The following is a 20228-nucleotide window of genomic DNA, read 5'->3' as shown; positions in this document are numbered from 1 at the left end:
AGCATTGTGAGCATGGTGAAATCAAACAAAACTCACTTCAGATCTCTGCTTTACTAGTCAAAAGCTGCTAGACTTTGGGAAAGTTATTTGTAAAATGTAATATAAAATGCCTTAGAACAATGCTTAGCACACAGTAGATGCCAAATTAATGATAACTATGGTAACTGTTATTTGTTTTCAAGCTTAGGGAAAGTGTTTAAGCCAAGATGCCGAGTTGGAAATTAATGCAATGTGTTAAGGGACAAATGAGGAAAGTAATTTGACCCTCACATTGATAAAGTAGAAGAGTGGGTAAAAAGGCAAGAAGGTTTTTTTAAAGCCTGTATTGTTGCTTTCTTTATACTCCCAGCTGACAGTTTCAGAATTTAGCCTCTTGTAAATATAGGAAACATTGGTAGATTTTCAGTGGTTAAATGTTGTGATAAAAGTAGTGATTTTGGAATGTGATCAGTGTTGGTGTGTTGAATGGATTTGGAGGGATCCATTTCATTAACCTTAACATACACATTCCATAATGGTTTCATTCATAGAAACTAATGAGTTACTTTATGATCCTAGTGTGTTCATACATTTAGTGTCCTTTGCATATAGCTGTCCTACTTCCTCCCACTTGGTTCCCTGGCAAGTCTAATTAAACAGACAAATTAACAACAAAAGAGGACAATGAAACTTATAATAACAGTATGTAATACTTAGGCAGTATAGTCAAACTGATTTATTCAATCAAACAACTAATTCTACTGATCTTTTATACTATGTTTATGGAAATTGACCAATCATTTTAGTCAAACCAATTGATTTGTGCAGGTAGACATAAACTTTACCTATAATAGAAAAGAGAGAGCTAATTCCCCTCAGGAAAGTTAGTGTCAAACACATAAAACTTAGCTTTAGGAAGAAGCAGGCAGAAACAGTAATAGTTTCACTAGCACATTAAGACTACTCTCATGGTATACTCAGTAGAGCAATTATATTTAAGGATAATTAAACATAAGCAGCTACAGAGGGAAATGCAGGGGAGGAATTATGGACTGAAACATTAGTACCAAACTGCATTGCTTGCTCTCCTTCTTTCAATCAAAACATGAAGCTCGAGCAGGAAATTCAAAGACTAGCACAGATCCCAAATTGGTCCCTGTAGAGGTCCACGATCAGTTTTCTAATAAAATTGTAAATCTTCACTCTGTTGTTCAGAGGCCCTGGTATTGACAGTTCTCCCCCTTTCATTTCTCAAATAGTAACTGAATTTCAGATGAGATTTTTAAAGAGAAGAAAGAAATGAACTTGTCGGCCCATGGCGGCATGTTCTCTAGCTAATCTGCAAATGCTGTAATTACACTGGGTGCTGATAGATTTGTCTCTGGGCTGGTGGTCAGGATCCAGATGAACTGCTGCAGTTGCTGTTTTATCATCACAAATGTCCTGCACTTCTTGGCAATTCCCAGGCCTAGACATGATATTGGAATTTAATGAGGCTCCACACCCATATATCCCACTGGGATGTGTTAGGGTAAGTGTAAATTCATCCCCTTTCATTCATGGGTTTAGGGAAAAAAATGTATGTGTGGAATGTCCTACAGGAATCATGTCTCTGTTGGCTGTTTGCCACAAAGCCACTCCCATTGGCCTAGGAACCTTAGGTTAGTGTGGAGTCAGAGGCTAAAACCATTGATTCAGTGTTGAGCATTTGTACCTGTATTCTGCCTACAACTTTTATGTCTTCCTTGCAGTTCTGTAAATGGGGGCTTTTGGTCACAAGGGGGCACCAAATGAGACAATGTAAGCTTCATTTAGCTTCATCTCTAAATTGGCCATAATTGTAGCTATCTTCCTTACTTTCCAAGGTCATTGTGTAGATCACATGAGCTAATGTATCTGAAAACACTTTGAAAATTATAAGCCGCCTATAAATGTAAGGCACTTAAAATTATCATTTCTATTAATAAATGTCATGTCAGTAATTGACACTTAACAATAATGGAATCAGGGTAAATATATCTATAGTCCATGGCAGGAGGTAAGGATGAGGGACAGCGATGACTCCAAATTCATATCCTGATAAGAATTGGACAAGATATTCATCTTTGAGCATAAAATATATTTTTTAAGATTTTATTTATTTATTTGATAGAGAGAGAGTACAAGCAGGGGAAGCGGCAGGAAGAGATGTGTAAGGCAAATTGAGAATAATTCTACAAAGAAATCAAAATTATTTTTAATAAATAAAATGTAGGTGGATTTTATTTGATTTTAATTTTATTCATGTTTTGAATACACAATATATGCATGTTCAAAATGTAGAAAAAGTGTATAGTGAAAATTAAATTTTCTTCTGCCTGACCATACTGTCCTTACCCCCTCTACCATTCTTCAGCCACCCAGTTCCTTTCTTCAGAGGATATCACTGTTATCAGTTTTACATGTATCCATTCAGAAATATTCCATACTTAAACATTTTTATATGTGCATACACATCGGTACATACACACACATACAGTTTTCTTTTTACACAAAGGATAGTATGCTGTGCACACTGTTGAACAGTATATCTTGGAGATCTTTGTATAACAGATGTACAGATGTACCTAATTATTTTAAATGTCTGCATCATAATATATCATTATATGAAAGCACCATATTATTTAACTACTGTCCTATGGATGGATATTTTGGTTCTTTCCAATATTTTGCTATTACAAATAGTAGCAAATAACAACAAAATCAAACACCTGTTATGACTGGATTTTAAATTCAAATATTTAAATTTTGTTTAAAGTATATCCTTTATGTTTCAAATAATATTTTAATATCAGATTATTAAGGGTAACTGAAATATTTAGGAAATGAAGACTATAGATATTGTATTTGTATGTTTGTCCACATTATGCCCAAATCAGCTCATAAAAACAAGTGCATTCCTTAATCCCCATCATCTATTTCACCCATCCACACATTCACCTCCCTTCTGGTAGCCATCAGTTTGTTCTCTGTAGTTAAGAGTCTGTTTCTTAGGGGCGCCTGGGTGGCTCAGTTGGTTAAGCGACTGCCTTCGGCTCAGGTCATGATCCTGGAGTCCCGGGATCGAGTCCCGCATCGGACTCCCTGCTCAGCAGGGAGTCTGCTTCTCCCTCTGATCCTCCCCCCTCTCATGTTCTCTCTCTCTGTCTCATTCTCTCTCTCAAATAAATAAATAAAATCTTTTTAAAAAAAAGAGTCTGTTTCTTAGTTTGTCCCCCTCTCTCTTTTTTCCCTCTTTGTTCATTTGTTTTGTTTCTTAAATTCCACATATGAGTGAAATCATATGGTATTTGTCTTTCTCCGACTGACTTATTTTGCTTAGCATAATACTGTCTCGCTCCATCCATGTCGTTGCAAATGGCAAGATTTCAATCTTTTATATGGTTGAGTAATATTTCACTGTGTGTGTGTGTCTGTGTGTTTGTGTGTGTGTGTGTGTGTATCCATTCATCAGTTGATGGACACTCAGGCTGTTTCCATGGTTTGGCTATTGTAGATAATGCTGGGGTAAACATTGGGATATATGTATCCCTTTAGAATTAGTATTTTTGTATGCTTTGGGTAAACACCTAGTAGTGCAATTGCTGGATCATAGGGTAGTTCTTTTGCATTTTAAGTTTATTTATTTCTTTAAGTAATCTCTACACCCAACGTGGGACTCAAACCCATGATCCCAAGATCAAAAGTCACATGCTCCTCTGAATGAGCCAGCCAGGTGCCCCAGGTTGTTCTATTTTTAACTTTTTGAGGAACCTCCATACTGTTTTCCAGAGTGGCTGCACTAGCTTGTATTCCCACCAACAGTGCAAGAGGGTTCACCTTTCTCCACATGCTCGCCAGCACCTGTTGTTTCTTGTATTGTTGATTTTAGCCATTCTGACAGTTGTGAGGTGGTATCTCATTATAGTTTTGATTTGTATTTCCCTGATGATGAGTGATGTTGAGCATCTTTTCATGTGTCTGTTGGCCATCTGGTTGTCTTCTTTGGAAAACTGTCTATTCATGTCTTCTGCCCATTTTTAATTGGATTATTTGTTTTTTGGGTGTTGAGTTTTTTAAGTTCTTTATATATTTTGGATACCAACCCTTTATCAGATATGTCATTTGCAAATATCTTCTCCCATTCTGGAGGTTGCCTTTTAGTTTTCTTGATTATTTCCTTTGCTGGGCAGAAGCTTTTTATTTTGATGAAATCTCAATAGTTCATTTTTGTTTTTGTTTCCCTTGCCTCAGGGGACATATCTAGTAGGAAGTTACTATGGCCAATATCACAAAAGTTACTACCTGTATTCTCCTCTAGGATTTTGATGGATCCCTGTCTCACATTTAGGACTTTCATCCATTTTGAATTTATTTTTGTGTACAGGGTAAGAAAGTGGTCCAGTTTTCATTCTTTTGCATGTTGCTGTCCAGTTTCCTCAACACCATGTGTTGAAGAGACTTTCTTTTTCTCATTGGATATTCTTTCCTGCTTTATTGAAAATTAATTGACCATATAGATGTGGGTTTATTTCTGGGTTTTCTATCCTGTTCTGTTGGTCTATGTGTCTATTTTTGTGCCAAGTTAGAAAAAATATATTTGATTGAATAAGGACAAGATGTCTTGTATTCCATCAATAAAAATTAGTTGGAAAAATAAGAACAATTCACTAAAAATTTCCCATTTCAAGCAGTTGGGTATCAGAAAGATAAAGCTGATGTCATGTAAAGCTCTTTTCTAAGTGAATTTCTAAGTGCATTTGTTTGTTCTCAACAACTATTTTGGGCATTTCACCAAATTTATATATTTTCCTAATCTTACCTGTCATCTGATAAATTTTTGTTTCGTTTTCTCTTCTAAATAGCCTTATAAATATGAGATGAACTTTTCTCATGTCAGCATGGAATTCCTATGCCAGTCAATTAATGATTTTTTTTTTAAAGATTTTATTTATTTATTTGAGACAGAATGAGAGAGAGAGAGAGCACATGAGAGGGGGGAGGGTCAGAGGCAGAAGCAGACTCCCCGCTGAGCAGAGAGCCAGATGTGGGACTCGATCCCGGGACTCCAGGATCATGACCTGAGCCAAAGGCAGTCGCTTAACCAACTGAGCCACCCAGGCACCCCAATTAATCATGTTTTAATGGTGATCTCTTATATGCCCAGCTCTATTCTATGTCTCCTGTGAATTACAAAGACATATAAAACATATCCCTTTAATCAGTAAGAGTCTAGTTGGACAGTTGAAGCAAGACATAAATATGGGAACAGTTAAAAGGAATTCAGGACAGGGACGCCTGGGTGGGTCAGTTGGTTGGGCGACTGCCTTCGGCTCGGGTCATGATCCTGGGGTCCTGGGATTGAGTCCCACATCGGGCTTCCCTTGCTCTGCAGGGAGCCTGCTTCTCTCTCTCCCTCTGCCTGCCACTCCCCCTGCTTGTGCTCTCTCTCTCTCTGTCAAATAAAGAAATAAAATCTTTAAAAAAAAAAAAAAAGGAATTCAGGACATAAATAATAGCTTGATAGAAGGTTTGCCATAAGCCATTTTGTATCTGTGTGCCAAGTGCTCTCATTTCTTTCTTCCAGGTGCCTCTCAAATTTGCCTTTTATTTTTTTTTTATGTTATGTTAGTCACCATACAATACATCATTCGTTTTTGATGTGGTGATCCACGATCCATTGTTTTTGTATAACACCCAGTGCTCCATGCAGTACGTGCCCTCCTTAATACCCATCACCAGGCTAACCCATCCCCCCATCCCTCTCCCCTCCAAAACCCTGTTTGTTTCTCAGAGTCCATAGTCTCTCATGGTTCATCTCTCCCTCCGATTCCCCCCCCTTCATTTTTCCCTTCCTTCTCCTAATGTCCTCCATGCTATTCCTTATGTTCCACAAATAAGTGAAACCATATGATAATTGACTTTCTCTGCTTGACTTATTTCACTTAGCATAATCTCCTCCAGTCCCATCCATGTTGATGTAAAAGTTGGGTATTCATCCTTTCTGATGGCTGACTAATATTCCATTGTATATGTGGACCACATCTTCTTTATCCATTCATCTGTTGAAGGGCATCTTGGCTCTTTCCAAAGTTTGGCTATTGCGGACATTGCTGCTATGAACATTGGGGTGTGTATGGCCCTTCTTTTCACTACATCTGTGTCTTTGGGGTAAATACCCAAGAGTGCAATTGCTGGGTCATAGGATAGCTCTATTTTCAATTTTCTGAGGCACCTCCACACTGTTTTCCAAAGTGGCTGTACCAACTTGCATTCCCACCAACAGTGTAAGAGGATTCCCCTTTCTCCACAACCTCTCCAACATTTGTTGTTTCTTTCCCTGTCCATATTTGCCATTCTAACTGGTGTAAGGTGGTATCTCAATGTGGTTTTGATTTGGATTTCCCTGATGGCTAATGATGATGAACATTTTTTCATGTGTCAAATTTGCCTTTTTAAAAATTTTCCCAGAATCCACCACTAATGACTTTTCATCCTCTCTCACCTCCGCCCTGCACTACTGTGTTATTACTACATCCTCTTAGCTGTTTTTTTTCTCCTCCAACCCATCCTATATAGGAAGCCAATCATCTTTAGATAGCCCTTCCCTTGAATCGTTTGTTGCTATTGTTCCAAGAATTTACAATGGTCTTGTAGGCTACTACATCATGTCTAAATTCCTCTGCATATTTCTCAGGATCCTCCAGAATTGAGTTCCATCCTATTTTCATTTCTAATTACTCTGCATCATGAGCAACTTGCTCTTTACCCTACCCCACCCAGCTTCTTCTCACCAGATCATTTTCCTCTAGTCATATTATGCTCTAAGTTCTACCTCTCTTCCTTGGTTTGTGTTGTTAATCTTTCCTTCATTTCTTCTTCCTTGCTCTTTACCTTTCCAAATCTTTTCCATTCTTTAAGGTCTATGTGGAGACCCATTTCCTTCATAAAACTTTCCCCAACTCTGCCAGCCAATATTGGCCTATCCTTTCTTCATTCCTTTACCACATATAGTCTTACGGCTCAAATGCTACAATTTTTCACTAGGATGGTCTTTGTTCTATTATCTCTTTATTTTGATATGATAATTTTGGTTCATAGTCGTAGATTATAAATTGAGGGTAAATATAAAGACTTTACTTCCCTTAGCACTTAGCACAGCACTTGGTGGACAAAAGATGCTCAATCAATATTTTTAATCATTATCCTAATGAAGGTACCAGTGTTTTATTATATTGTTTCAGAGGTTGAGTGGGGAATGGGGCATGATTCAGAGGTGTAGAAGGTTCAACCCACCAGAAATGTCTATTAGGGTTGTATTTTATTAAGAATATTTAGCACCACAAAGTACATATGGAGATATAATGTTTATCTGATTATACTTTTAAAATCTATATTTCTTTATACTTACAAGCTTATAAAAATCACTCAAAATAGTCCCTTTGTTTGATCTTGTTTGAAAGTGTAGCTGTTGAAATGGCCTATTTACAGTGAATCAATGGGGCTCTAAATGTGCTGGGAAATGGATATTATATGGATAGAGTAACAACTCAAGTAAGAACACTGTCTAATAAATGTTTACACACCATCAAGTCTACAAATATTAAATATCATTCACAATAGAATCTTTCTTATCCTGCAATTTATCTCAATTTTTCCATTACCTTCTTTCATTTTCTCTTCTAGCTTTACTCACAGACAAGCCTCCCAAGCCATTGTTCCCCATGGAGAATCAGCCAAGTGTTATAGATGTCCAGCTGGGTAAGTCCCCTTCTGGGAATAATAGATCCTAAGCTTGCTCTCTGTTAACAGATGGGGAAGATTGCATGAACCAGGAAAGGTTTATTGCCTCTGTTATTACATGCAAATCAATTTGTGCCTGCTCATTTATAACCCTGGAGTTCAGTGCAATAGCAATTTAAGGAAATGAGTTTGTATTGCATCAAGGAATTGTAATACTAATTGGTTACACTAGGTATTAAGTGTGCTATAGGACAGAGCTTTTTAACTCTGTGATTGATAGATTCATAGATGTCATGCATTGGTGATTGGTATAAAAGACTTTTCATGCTTGCCAGCCCAAAATTTTCATTTAGAGAACATTAACTTCTGGAGAACAGCACTTTTTAAAATAAAAGAGCCCCTCAGTACAATCCTTAAAATGATTTGATAATATTATTTCCAATGGCACAATCCAGGGCTATTTAAAACTTGTTTTTAGGTTGAGATCCTGAATATTTATGAATCATACAGTGTTGGTAAAAGTAACAAGATGATTTATTGGTGCTAATGTTTTTTTACAGACTCAAATAAGGACACAAGGTGTTGAGCCTTCCTTTTTAAGTCCCTACCAGTAATCCTTGTATTTCAAGAACTGTGAGCTTGAGATTCAGAAGTCTGTTAGTATCTCTTTCACACCATGGCCTTTACTCTAAACCATGTACTTTAATATTTGTGAGCTTTTATCCACCTTGGGTTTCATTCTATTCTTCAATTCTCAGAATTTCTTCAATTCTAAACAAGAAAAATGAGCAAATATGCTGTAAATGCACTAGGTTTATTTTGGGTATATGATTTATTGAAACCTGTGACCATAATGGTACCTACCAATTATATAGCCAAGGAAGATGAATTGGCCCCAATATTTCACCCTCTTTGGAAGGTGTTTTACTTAACTTTTGATCTTTCCAATACAATTTGGACTGTTAGAGGCTTATTTCTATCTTGAGAATAGATGAGAGAAAATTACATTCCTAAAAACTTGTTCATTTTTCCAAAAGGAAATATAGTACATTGTAGTTAACGTACCAGTATAAGTACCAAAGTTAAGTATTTTAAAATAAACAAACAAAAGAAAAGAAACACGTTGGTAATGGATTGTGGAAATAGTGAATATTTTGTAGCTAATGTTGAAGTATTAGGCTATGTTTCCCCCCCACCACTTCTATTCTTCTGCAGAGTCATTACGTTTTGTTATAGCCAAATCTAGATGTGCTGACACATACCCTCAGTAATTTTTGCTTACATCTTTCCATCAATACTGGGATGAAAATACCTCGAGTTGTACTCTGTGGTTTGCCAGGGGTTACATGAACCATAAGATGATCTTATATCATTAGTTTTCATGAAGATTCAAGTGGATAAATTATTTTTATATGAAAACATATATTAAGGAGTAGAAAGCAAAATTTACACAACTATCTCAAATTTTGTGTTTGTGGCCCATGAATGGGATACTTCTTCATTCACCTCTGCTATTAGTCAAGCTTTAACAAAAATGTTAGAGGAGTACTTTTCTAAAGCAAGGAGAGAGAACATTGTAGGTAGTACATTTCACTCAGAGTCACTGGGTACAGAATTTGTATGTGCTATTTAGGACATCCCTAAATGTGTGCTTGGTATAAATGTGTATTTCAACATAGGTAGATATGCCAAAATAGCCCACCACCAACACCACCCTGTAAAATTACTAAAGTAATTTGCTTCCAATTTACATTAGGTGAAAGGCTGAACTTTTCAGTTTTTAGTTTGTGACACAGTTTGAAGACAACTTTATTGACAGAAAGATGAAGACCTGCCCATTTTTCATCCCAGAAAGGCTATTTCTCTAAAATGCTAAAGCAACCATGTAATTCAGAGAAAGGAAATCAAAATCAGTTAAACCAGATCTTTGACATTTAAAAAAAGCACATAACTGGTTAATTTTAGGTGATTTTAACTTTCCTACGTATTTATTTAGCATAATTTATTCACACCTGGGAGTCATTTTGTAACTTAGTCTTATGCCTCAATAGTAAGGTGATGTTAGGAAAACTGTAAGTGTCAGAGAGCTCCTAAGTGTCAGTGGGAGTTCTGCAGTCAGAATGTTTAGAAACTGCAAGGGCAAAAAAGAGAGAAAAATAATTGGGGTGATTGGATGTCCCTGCCTATATCTGGAAAACTTTCAGAATTCAGTAAGATCATAAAAACTTATGGAAATTATTTTCCTTCATTTTTTTTAAAGTTCATCAAGCAAATTCAGCTTTAGACATCCTCAAATTAGAACAAAAAGTAGAACTACCAAAGAATAGAATAATCCAATTCAAATGGCTAAGCACATTACCAAGTTAAAGTTTCCCAAATCTCAGTACCTAAAATTTGAGACAACATTCTATTAGATTAAAGTTGGTCACAGACTTTTTGCTACTCTTACCATTTAAACATAGTTTATCATTCCCCTCTCCTTGAATCCAAGATGGCCTTAAGGATGTGATTGATCAATAGAGTATGGTAGAAGTGATATTCTGGGATTTTGGAGGCTGGGTCAAAGGAAACCTTGCAGCTTCTCTTCAAGACTCTTGGTCTTCTCTGAAACTACCATGCTATGAGAAGCTCAAGCCACATGGTGAGGCGCTAGAGGATGGGGCACCATTTGAAGAAAAAGAGGTCAATGAGCACCAAGGCTGGTAAGTGAATAAGCCATGTTGGAAGTGGATCCTATATCCCCAGCTGCCCTGGCTTATGCCATGTAGTTCAGGGACAAACCAATAAGGTAAAGTGTTCTCATATTTCTAACCCAAAAAGTTGTGAGGAAAATAAAATTGTTGCCATTAGATACTAAGTTAGGTAGTTTGTTAAATAACGATAGATACCTAAAACAAACATTTTCTCTAAAGCATTGTAAATTCCATTTTCCCATGGACAAGAATCCCATGCAGGCATTTTATGCAAAATGAGAAATATTGTGGGAAATACTTGAGTACTAGCTCCAGGATAGTTTTAGAAAACATAGTCAGAATAATTATTTATGTGTTTGTTGAAGGTTACAGTAAGTTCTCAGTTCTGCATATTTGTAAAGGCAATCCAGTAAATGAAATTTTTCAGTAGAAATGAATATTTTTTGTCCATGGTTGGCGTCAGTGCAGATATTTTGTTGTGTCTCTAGAGGAAAATAAACATCTTGACTTCCTCTTTTCTATAGTGTAATCCATTAGTCATCCACAATGTTATAGAAATTTACATACTTTTTGCTGACATAGTGATGACAGTTTGGTTGTTGTTAAATTGTGTTCACATTGTAATGCTGAAAGAAGATCAATCTTAACCAAATAACCATATATTTTGAGATGATAAACACATTCTTAACAAAGGAATATGAAAACTCTTGCTCTCACAAAGCAAGCCTATTCTGTTAAAGCTGCCTGTAGTAATGTATGAAATATAAAGACAAAAGCAATGTATAAAACACACAAAAAAATCCTATTTGGTCCTATTATCTTCCATTTATTTTCTTACTGTGAAGGTAAATTTAGTTTGAATTTGATAAATAAACTTTTACTATACCAGCACTCTCTTTTTTTGGCAGTTGAAAATGAATATATTTTCAATTTTTCTAAGAAAAAATAATACTGTATTACAGTATATTAATTCAAATTGCACTTTAATACCAAAGTATTGAAACATCATAGCAACATGTGCCCTACTTGAAATGTATTGATGTTAGGTAGACCCTTCTTTGTTTTTTTTATTTTTTATTTTTTTAATTTTTTTATTGTTATGTTAATCCCCATACATTACATCATTAGTTTTAGATATAGTGTTCCATGATTCATTGTTTGTGCATAACACCCAGTGCTCCATGCAGAACGTGCCCTCCTCAATACCCATCACCAGGCTAACCCATCCTCCCAACCCCCTCCCCTCTAGAACCCTCAGTTTGTTTTTCAGAGTCCATTGTCTCTCATGGTTCTTCTCCCCCTCCGATTTCCCCCCCTTCATTCTTCCCCTCCTGCTACATTCTTCTTCTTTTTTTCTTTCTTAACATATATTGCATTATTTGTTTCAGAGGTTCCTCAAAAAGTTGAAAATAGAGCTACCATATGATCCAGCAATTGCACTACTGGGTAATTACCCCAAAGATACAAAAGTAGGGACCCGAAAGGCTACGTGCACCCCGATGTTTATAGCAGCAATGTCCACAATAGCCAAACTGTGGAAAGAGCCAAGATGTCTATCAACAGATGAATGGGTAGACCCTTCTTTGGATACTGTTTTTTTTTTTTTTTTTAATAGAACCTAAAGGGATGCTTTACAAATTTTAACAGGATCCTAGAAGCTTTGAAAAAGCCATGAATAAATGTGGATGAAAAGATTTGAGATCTGACATCTAATTTCTTTTTTTTTTTACATCTAATTTCAATTGAAGATAAATTTGGAAATGTAACCTGTTCTTCTCATTGATGATAACTTTTTTTTTTGGAAATTTCCTAAGACTTAAAATAAACCAGTCAGTGTTATGCAGAAATAAATATAAACACTGTTTACTTTCTCTTTTGGTGTCAAACAGTCAAAAAGAAGGTTTGGGGGCCTAAAGCATATCAGAAAAACTCAGACCAGTGGGACAGTCCAAGCTAATTGAATACCTCAGATGTTTAAAAAAAAAAAAACAACAGATAGTCATCTCTAGATGAATCTGTTCCAGTATGAAAGATCTCTTTATTTCTCTTCTATTCTCATTCAGAATTTATCTTATTTTTACAAGTTATTCAAATTCATATTTCATGACTGTGTTACGTGCTACTGGCTCAAACTTTCTCTGTGTATAAAGGAGTGTTAATCTTCATCAGAAATCGATTTCACCAGCATATCAGTTTCTACTGAAAATTGTATTAGTTCTCCTAAGAGACTACTATAAAAGACTATACAAGGGAATAAAGCAAAATATAATATTTAATGCAATATTCAAGACTACAAGGCAAAAATAAGTAACTAATTGAAGCCTTAAAATAGGAAATGAGCTTTTCAACCAAATCTATCTTTTTAAAACTTTATTTACATAGAAACTGTTTTTGTGTTCTTAACAGATGTCAAACACTGTGTTAGATCCTGGGGATATAGAGGTGAATAAAATTAGGTCCTTGACCTTAAGGTATTCTCAGTCTACTGGGGAAGACAGATGTGGAAACAGAATTACAGTGCAATATGATAACTGCCAAAACAGAGATGGGAAAAGGGAGAGTGACTCATAAATTAACAGTTCTACACTCTGACTTTTACTAAATATAATGATATATCTGTGTAACCTTAACTCAAGTACTAAATTTACATGAAAATAATTAAAAATTGCAAAAGATATAACCTTTTTAAATAATAAATTATCCATCATTTGCTTCAATATGGCAATACTAAAAATGGAAACTTTTTTTTTGTAGTTTTATGGTTTTATTAACACAAATATGACGTGCACAACAAGCTGTCTATTCATTTTCTTCGCTGCACAGCCTGGCATTGGGATTAGTGACTCTGATTGCCAGCTGGGCTGCTCTTTCCACAATAGCTTTGCGGTTCTTGGAGGAGACATTGTGAACAATCTCTGCACAGTAAGCTTTGTTGCACATCAGCAGCACTTCAAGCTCCTTGACGTTGTGGACTAGGAACTTCTGGAAGCCACTGGGCAACATGTGCTTTGTTTTCTTGTTGCTCCTGGGCATCAAGATCTGGCCCTTGAATCTTCTGTGCATCCTATTGTCAATGCCTCTGGGTTTTCTCCAGTTGTGCTTAATTTTGACATAGCGGTCTGACTGGTGCCAGATGAACTTCTTGGTCCTCTTTTTAATGATCTTGGGCTTCACCAGAGGTCTGAGGGCAGCCATGATGCCCAGTAACAGATGGCTGCCAAAATGGAAACTTTTTAAAAAAGATTTTATTTATTTATTTGAGAGACAGTGAAAGAAAGCACGAGGGGTGGAGGGGCAGAAGGAGAGGGAGGAGCAGACTCCACACTGAACAAAGAGCCTGATGCAGGGCTGGATCCTGGGACCCTGGGATCATGACCTGAGCTGAAGGCCGATTCTTAACCTGCTGAGCCACCCAGGTGCCCCTAAAAAGGGAAACTTATGATACCCTTGTATCTCTTCAGTTTAGCAAAATTAGTCAACTCTTTCTAAAGTTGTCATAGAACAAACAATCCAAAGAAAGTCACCAACCAGTTGAGTGAAAATGTCAAGCCGGAATTACTATCAATATAAATAGCAATACGTGATAATTTCATTAGCTTGAGTAATGATTTGGTATATGCATTGTGGATATAATGGTGGTAGCAAGGGATTTCTTTGAATTCTTTGTGTTTTTGTATACTCCTCCTACCCTTTAGCTTCAAATAACTCCTTGAAAACTTTCATTTAATTTGGAATAAGTGAAGACTTTGGAAAGCAAGTTCACTCACCTTTCTTGGCACACAGTTGTAACTGGTTCGTGACAGCATTCACTCTCCCTTGTAGGCATTCTAGGGTGTTTCCTAAAGATCTGTTTTTTGCAGGATAACATGCATGAGCTTAGCATGGGCCACCCCAAACTGAAAACAATTTTATTACCCAAAATATACAAAATTATAATTTATAATTATTTACAACTTTGGAAAATCTGGCCAAAACCTTTTCCCTACAAGTTGGCTGCCATATTAGCGCTTGAGAATGAAACTGGTTTATTTATTTTGTCTTAGTTTCTATAACTTAGTTGTACTTGTTCTGAGACACTTAGGAATAAAAATTAAAAAAAAGAATAAAAAGAAAAATTTAATAGTTTACTAAAGATTTGTCTGTAGTGTGATAAGTTGATTATGAACATTTTAGGAATAACATGATTATTGACCAGACCTCTTGCATATATTGTTGTTTTGGGATGTTGCCAAAGTTTATGTCCCATTGAGATTTAATATAAGCTTGAAAGTATTTCATCACACTTTGTTAATACCAATATTGTGATTTTACACAAATGGAAACAAAGTTATTTGAAAATTCACTATGTACTAGGCACTGTAAAATGCATTTGTACATATACTGTTTTATTTATTCCTCATAAGAGTCCAAAGAAGTAGTAGGTATTGTTGAAGTATTTTGCAGATGAGGAAATTCAGCTTCAGACAGATAAAATACTTTCTTCAGTCTACATATTTAGTAAGTGGCAGAAATGAAATTTTGATCTGATTTGTTTGACTCCAAAGTTGTGTTATTTTTATTATAGCATACCGAGTGTGGTAAGATTATCTAGGCCTTAAAGGAGGGGAGTGGGGGTAATGGGGTGATGGACTTTAAGGAGGACACATGATGTAATAAGCACTGGGTGTTATATAAGACTGATGAATCACTGAACTCTACCTCTGAAATTAATAATACATCATATGTTAATTAATTGAATTTAAATAAATTTTGAAAAATAAAATAAAAATATATAAATTAATTAAGCAGGATCATTGTGTAAAAAAAAAGATTATCTAGGCCTCATATTAGATCCTCAAAAGAGCTATCACTCTAATACAGACATTTTAATAATAATAAATATATTATATATTTAGCTATATAAAATAATATTTATTTAACAATAGCTCAACTAATAATAGTTATTGTTATAATAATATTTAGTATTAATAATAGATCTACTTCTAGTAATAGTTGTTATAATAATATTTAGTATTATTTAATAATAGCTCTACTACTTCAAATAATATTATCAATTACAATTATAATACAGCATTATAATATAATACTGATAATATTTAATCATATGATATCAGTATTATAATACTGATAATATTATTTAATAATAGCTTCAATACTACTACTACTACTAGTAGTTATTATTGGTAGTAGTAGTAGTAAAACTATCATTTATTGATTGCTTGAAAGATGCTAGACACTGTACTAAATATTTTAATGGATTACCTCATTTAATCTTCCCAATAACTCTATGAGATAGATGAAACTATTTGTCCCATTTTAAAAAAGCATTATTAAGATATTATTCATATACCATACAACTGACCCACTTAAATCATACATTTCAGTGATTTCTAATACATTCACAGAGTCATGCAAGCATCACCACAATCAATTTCAATATGTTGCAACATCCCCAAAAGAAACTCCATACCCATTAGCAGTCACTTCCCAGTCCTCCACCTCCACCCACACCTACAGCTCCAGGCAACCACTAATCAGTTTTCTGTATCTATAGATTTGCCTATTCTGGACATTTCATATAAATGAAATCATACAACATGTGTTCTTTTGTGATTGGCTTCTCACACTTAGAATATTGTTCTCAAGATTCAGATATATACCTTGTATCAGTACTTCATCCCTTTTTATTGCCAAATAATATTCTATTGTATGGCTATATCACATTTTATTTATCCATTCATCAGTTGAAGGACATTTTGGTCGTTTCCACTCTTCAGCTATTATAAATAATGCTGCTATATACATTAGTGTATAAATTTTTGTGTGAACATATGTTACCACTTTTGGGTATATATCTAGAGTAGAATTGTTGGGTTATATGGTCACTCTATATTTAACCTTTTGAGGAACTGCCAGATTTTTTACTAAAGCAACTGCACCATTTTACATTCCCAGCAGAAATGCACAAACATTCCAATCTCTTCACATCCTTGCCAACACTTGTTATTTTCCACTTTTTTAAAATAGTATTTAACCTAATGGGTATGTAGTGGTATCTCATTGTGGTTTTGATTTGCATTTCCCTAATGGCTAATGATACTAAACATCTTTTTGTGTGCTTATTTGCCATTTGTATGCCTTTGTTGAAGAAATGTCTATGGTCCGTTTTTAAAATGAGGAGATTGTGCTCAGAGAAGTCATATAACTTACCCAAGCTAGTAAGCAGTTTATGAGTAGTGAGGCCTAAGCTGGCACTCTTAACACTTACCCATAATACTCATTAATGTTAATACTGTTGTTTACTCAGTCTTCTTACACTGGGGGCTTACTTCTCTTCCCTTTTTTTGAAATAGATTTTTGGACAGAAAGTGAGTGATTCTATATGAATAAGTTAAAAGAATATTGAGTGTGAATTGATTCAGTGGGAAAATAAAAAATAAGCAAGAGAGTATTATTTTTACTTTTTTTTACATTTGTAACTCAGGCCAAAACACTTTTTCAAATGGCAAACTAATTCAAAAGCTGCAGACATACCTGAAAACTGGCTATGAAGTACAAGGCCATACAGAAAAGTTTCTTGAGGCATGTACATTTAAATGGTTAGAAAGCTGCATGTACTCCAGCATCTAAAGAGATATTAAGAAATTCATGTGTCATTCAAGGATGGGAAGGATAGATTAGAAACTAAAAAACAAATTAGGGAACTCTCTGCTTTTGGAATTTATTAGGAACACATGTCAAATGAGGACATTATTCTCCAACAGTGTGCTCTGTTTGTATTGATATCAATGCCATTATCTTTATAGTACTTTTCAGCAGTTCTGTCTTCTAATCCATTTTAGTCAGTGGATAGTGGATGCTTTTTAAATATCTGAAGAGGGAAAAAATAAACCTACACATTCTATGTTTAAACATCCCACACAAACTGGGGGAAAAAACAGAATAATTTAGACACTCCTTCCAACTCAAATGTCTTATATTATTTTATACAAATAAAAGTGGATTTTATATTATGGCATACTTGTAGAAAAGTGAGAGAAGTATCATCTGGCTAGTTCATACATAAGCCATTTTTAAGTGTTCTCATAATTGAGGAGGAAGGTTGACTTTGCATCATTTAGATAATTCCCTTAATTATTCTCTACACTTTATTTGTATAGATAGGGCTTAAACTTTGGATGACCTTTTGCTCCTTTAGAACTAGTTCTTTCCACAAATTACTTAGAGATATCAGGAATGGTATATAAATATCTGTTCCTGTTAATAGGCACATGTGTTGCTGTAATTTAGAGAACAACAGAAATCTTACCCCTTCCCTTATCACCTTTACTCCAAATATCTCTGTATTATTATGGTTGGCAACAGTAGATCAGGATCAACACAAAATGGGGGTCAAGCAAGAGATCTGGAGGAAAATCTCAGAGGTTTGTAAAATCAGAGCTGATAGCGTAGAGTCAAGGTAGCAACCTGAAGCTTAGAAGCTTAGAAGCTTAGAGCTTGCAGAGGTGTCAGCAAGGTGGTGAGCAAATAGGTCAGGTCAGAGAACACACCAATCTTGGATTTCTAGTAAGATGAGAAAGTCAAAGGCTGAGAAGCCATCAGAAGTCAGGCAACAAATGAATAGTGAAAGATCAAAGGCAGTGACATTAGACCTACAAGAGTTGACATTTGATTTTCACAAAAGTATTGTCACTCTGGGCAAAGTCCTTGAGAAAGAAAATTGGAAAGAACTAGGGCTTTGGATGATGGAGAGGACACATTTGGCAATTAGGAGCACTTTAAGACTTCTTACGTGAGAAAGGAACCTCTCTAAAAAGAGTAGAGGACAAACTTGGCCTAAGTCCGGTTCTGACAGAAACAGTATAGTGTTTGCCAGTATCTGGATTTTGAAAATTGAATGAATAGTGTATGCATCATATCAAAAAGTACACTTTGGTTTTGTTTACAGATGCAGCATAAAACCAGGAACTTCTTTATTTTTTTAATTTTTTTAAAATTTAAATTCAATTAACCAATGTATAGCACATCATTAGTTTTTGATATAATGTTCAATGATTCATTAGTTGCAGAACTTCTTTATATCGAAATTTTGCACGTGCAAAATTTGCAGGTTTTCAAGAACAAGCACTCTGGACCACTGAGGGTCTACTTCAGATAGTTTAATTTCTTTAGTTGCAAATATATTGAGGGTCCACCTATTGTTATAATGATGATTTTAATTTACGTATAATTAAGCTGTTTGATAAGATTTTAACTTGGTGAGATGACAACTATTTTGTGTCTCAAGGCTGATTGTGGTGATAAGTCATCAAAGGAATAAAAGAATGTGAATGTGTGGAGTTGGTCAAGACTCAACTTGAAAACCCTCTTACCTCAATTATGGGAAAATGAACATACCTTGGAAAGGAATAGAATTATGCTAATTCTGGATAAGAGAATTGCAGAAAAGGAAAGGTTAATTTTAATAGTGATATATCATATTTATGCAGTATACTTCTTTAAGGACTCAAAGCTTTTATTTCAGGTACCATTTAATTAATTTCTTTAAACTTCTGTAAAATAGGATGAGCCATTATTAACCACTGACATGTGTGGGATTAATGTTCTTTGTAACCCACAGGCAGTTTAACTGAACATAATAGTGAAGAGTCTGCTGTATCAGTAATGAATAAATAATTATTAGCCTGACCATTATTAGCCCAGAATTATTTTAGCTCTGCTTTTATATATATAGGAATGTACAGCAGGAATGGTCTATCTACTCACCTCTAGCTGTGTTGTTACTTCCTTTCTCAGCCTAGTAATTAGCTTATTAACCTAGCAACAGATGTTCTCATGACTGACCACTTAGTACATTAAACTAGTAGCTCTTAAGCTCTGCAGATCGGTACTCTGTGCTTGTGTTTATTCTCTAGTGCTATTTGTTGATACCAAGGATTTTAGTTTGTACATTCTTCTGATGTGCAAAGAATTCTTTTTTAAATTTATTTATTTATTTTAAAGATTTTATTTATTTATTTGAGAGAGAGAGAAAGAGAGACCCTCATGATCAGAGGGGAGTCTGCTGGAGATTCTCTCTCTCCCTCTCCCTCTGCCCCTCTCACGCAAGTGCTCTCTCTCTCTTTATCTTTCTCTAAAATAAATTAAAAAGGGGCGCCTGGGTGGTCATTTAGTTAAGCATCCAACTCTTGATTTTGGCTCAGGTCATGATCTCAGGGTTCTGGGATCAAGCCCCACGTGGGGCTCTGTGCTCAGTGCAGTCTGCTTGTACCTCTCCCTCTGCTCCTACCCCTGGTCTCTCTCTTTCTTTATCTCTCTCTCTCTCTCTCTCTCATAAATAAATAAATAAATAAATAAAATTTTAAAAAATAAATCTTAAAAAAAAATAAGAAACAGACCAAGGCCATTCAACATGAAATGCCTGTTTTCTTCCATTCCATTTCAAAATATTTCTTAATTTTTATCCTTTCATTTCCCCTTTTCTCTATTCTAGGAAGAAGTACCATTATCTCTTTCCACATTTAAATTGTCTACCTTTACTTTTGATTTCACACCTTCCCATATGTTTTCCTAACCTTCAATTATCCCTTCTAAAAACTGCATTTTCCAATTTTGTCCCATAATAAATACATTAAATTTCCCCCCATTCTAAATGAATATACATATTAAAAATACTTTCCTTATCCTGCTTCCTCTTCAAGGTATACTATCTCATTTCTCTTTTTCTTATTCACACTCAATTGCTTGAAAAAGTTTATATAGACTATTTGTTTTACTATGCCTCCTTTAGTTCTC

The 20228-nt window shown here is 35.1% G+C and overlaps 1 protein-coding gene and 1 pseudogene across 3 annotated transcripts in view; one reads left to right on the top strand and one right to left on the bottom strand.

Annotated features, from left to right (window-relative positions):
- Positions 1-20228, top strand: part of IL1RAPL2 (interleukin 1 receptor accessory protein like 2) — a 1158042-nt gene that overhangs the window by 850509 nt on the left and 287305 nt on the right. For all 3 annotated transcript variants that reach the window (XM_078065458.1, XM_078065459.1, XM_078065457.1), the window contains one exon: positions 7684-7758. In XM_078065458.1, the coding sequence (XP_077921584.1) occupies positions 7684-7758 (75 nt within the window). The remainder of the gene's footprint in view (positions 1-7683; positions 7759-20228) is intronic.
- On the bottom strand, positions 13181-13646 carry LOC118519607 (large ribosomal subunit protein eL32 pseudogene; annotated as a pseudogene).

Source organism: Halichoerus grypus, chromosome X (assembly GCF_964656455.1).
Source record: "Halichoerus grypus chromosome X, mHalGry1.hap1.1, whole genome shotgun sequence".
NCBI classification, from domain to species: domain Eukaryota; kingdom Metazoa; phylum Chordata; class Mammalia; order Carnivora; family Phocidae; genus Halichoerus; species Halichoerus grypus.
This window is presented reverse-complemented; position numbering and strand designations above follow the sequence as displayed.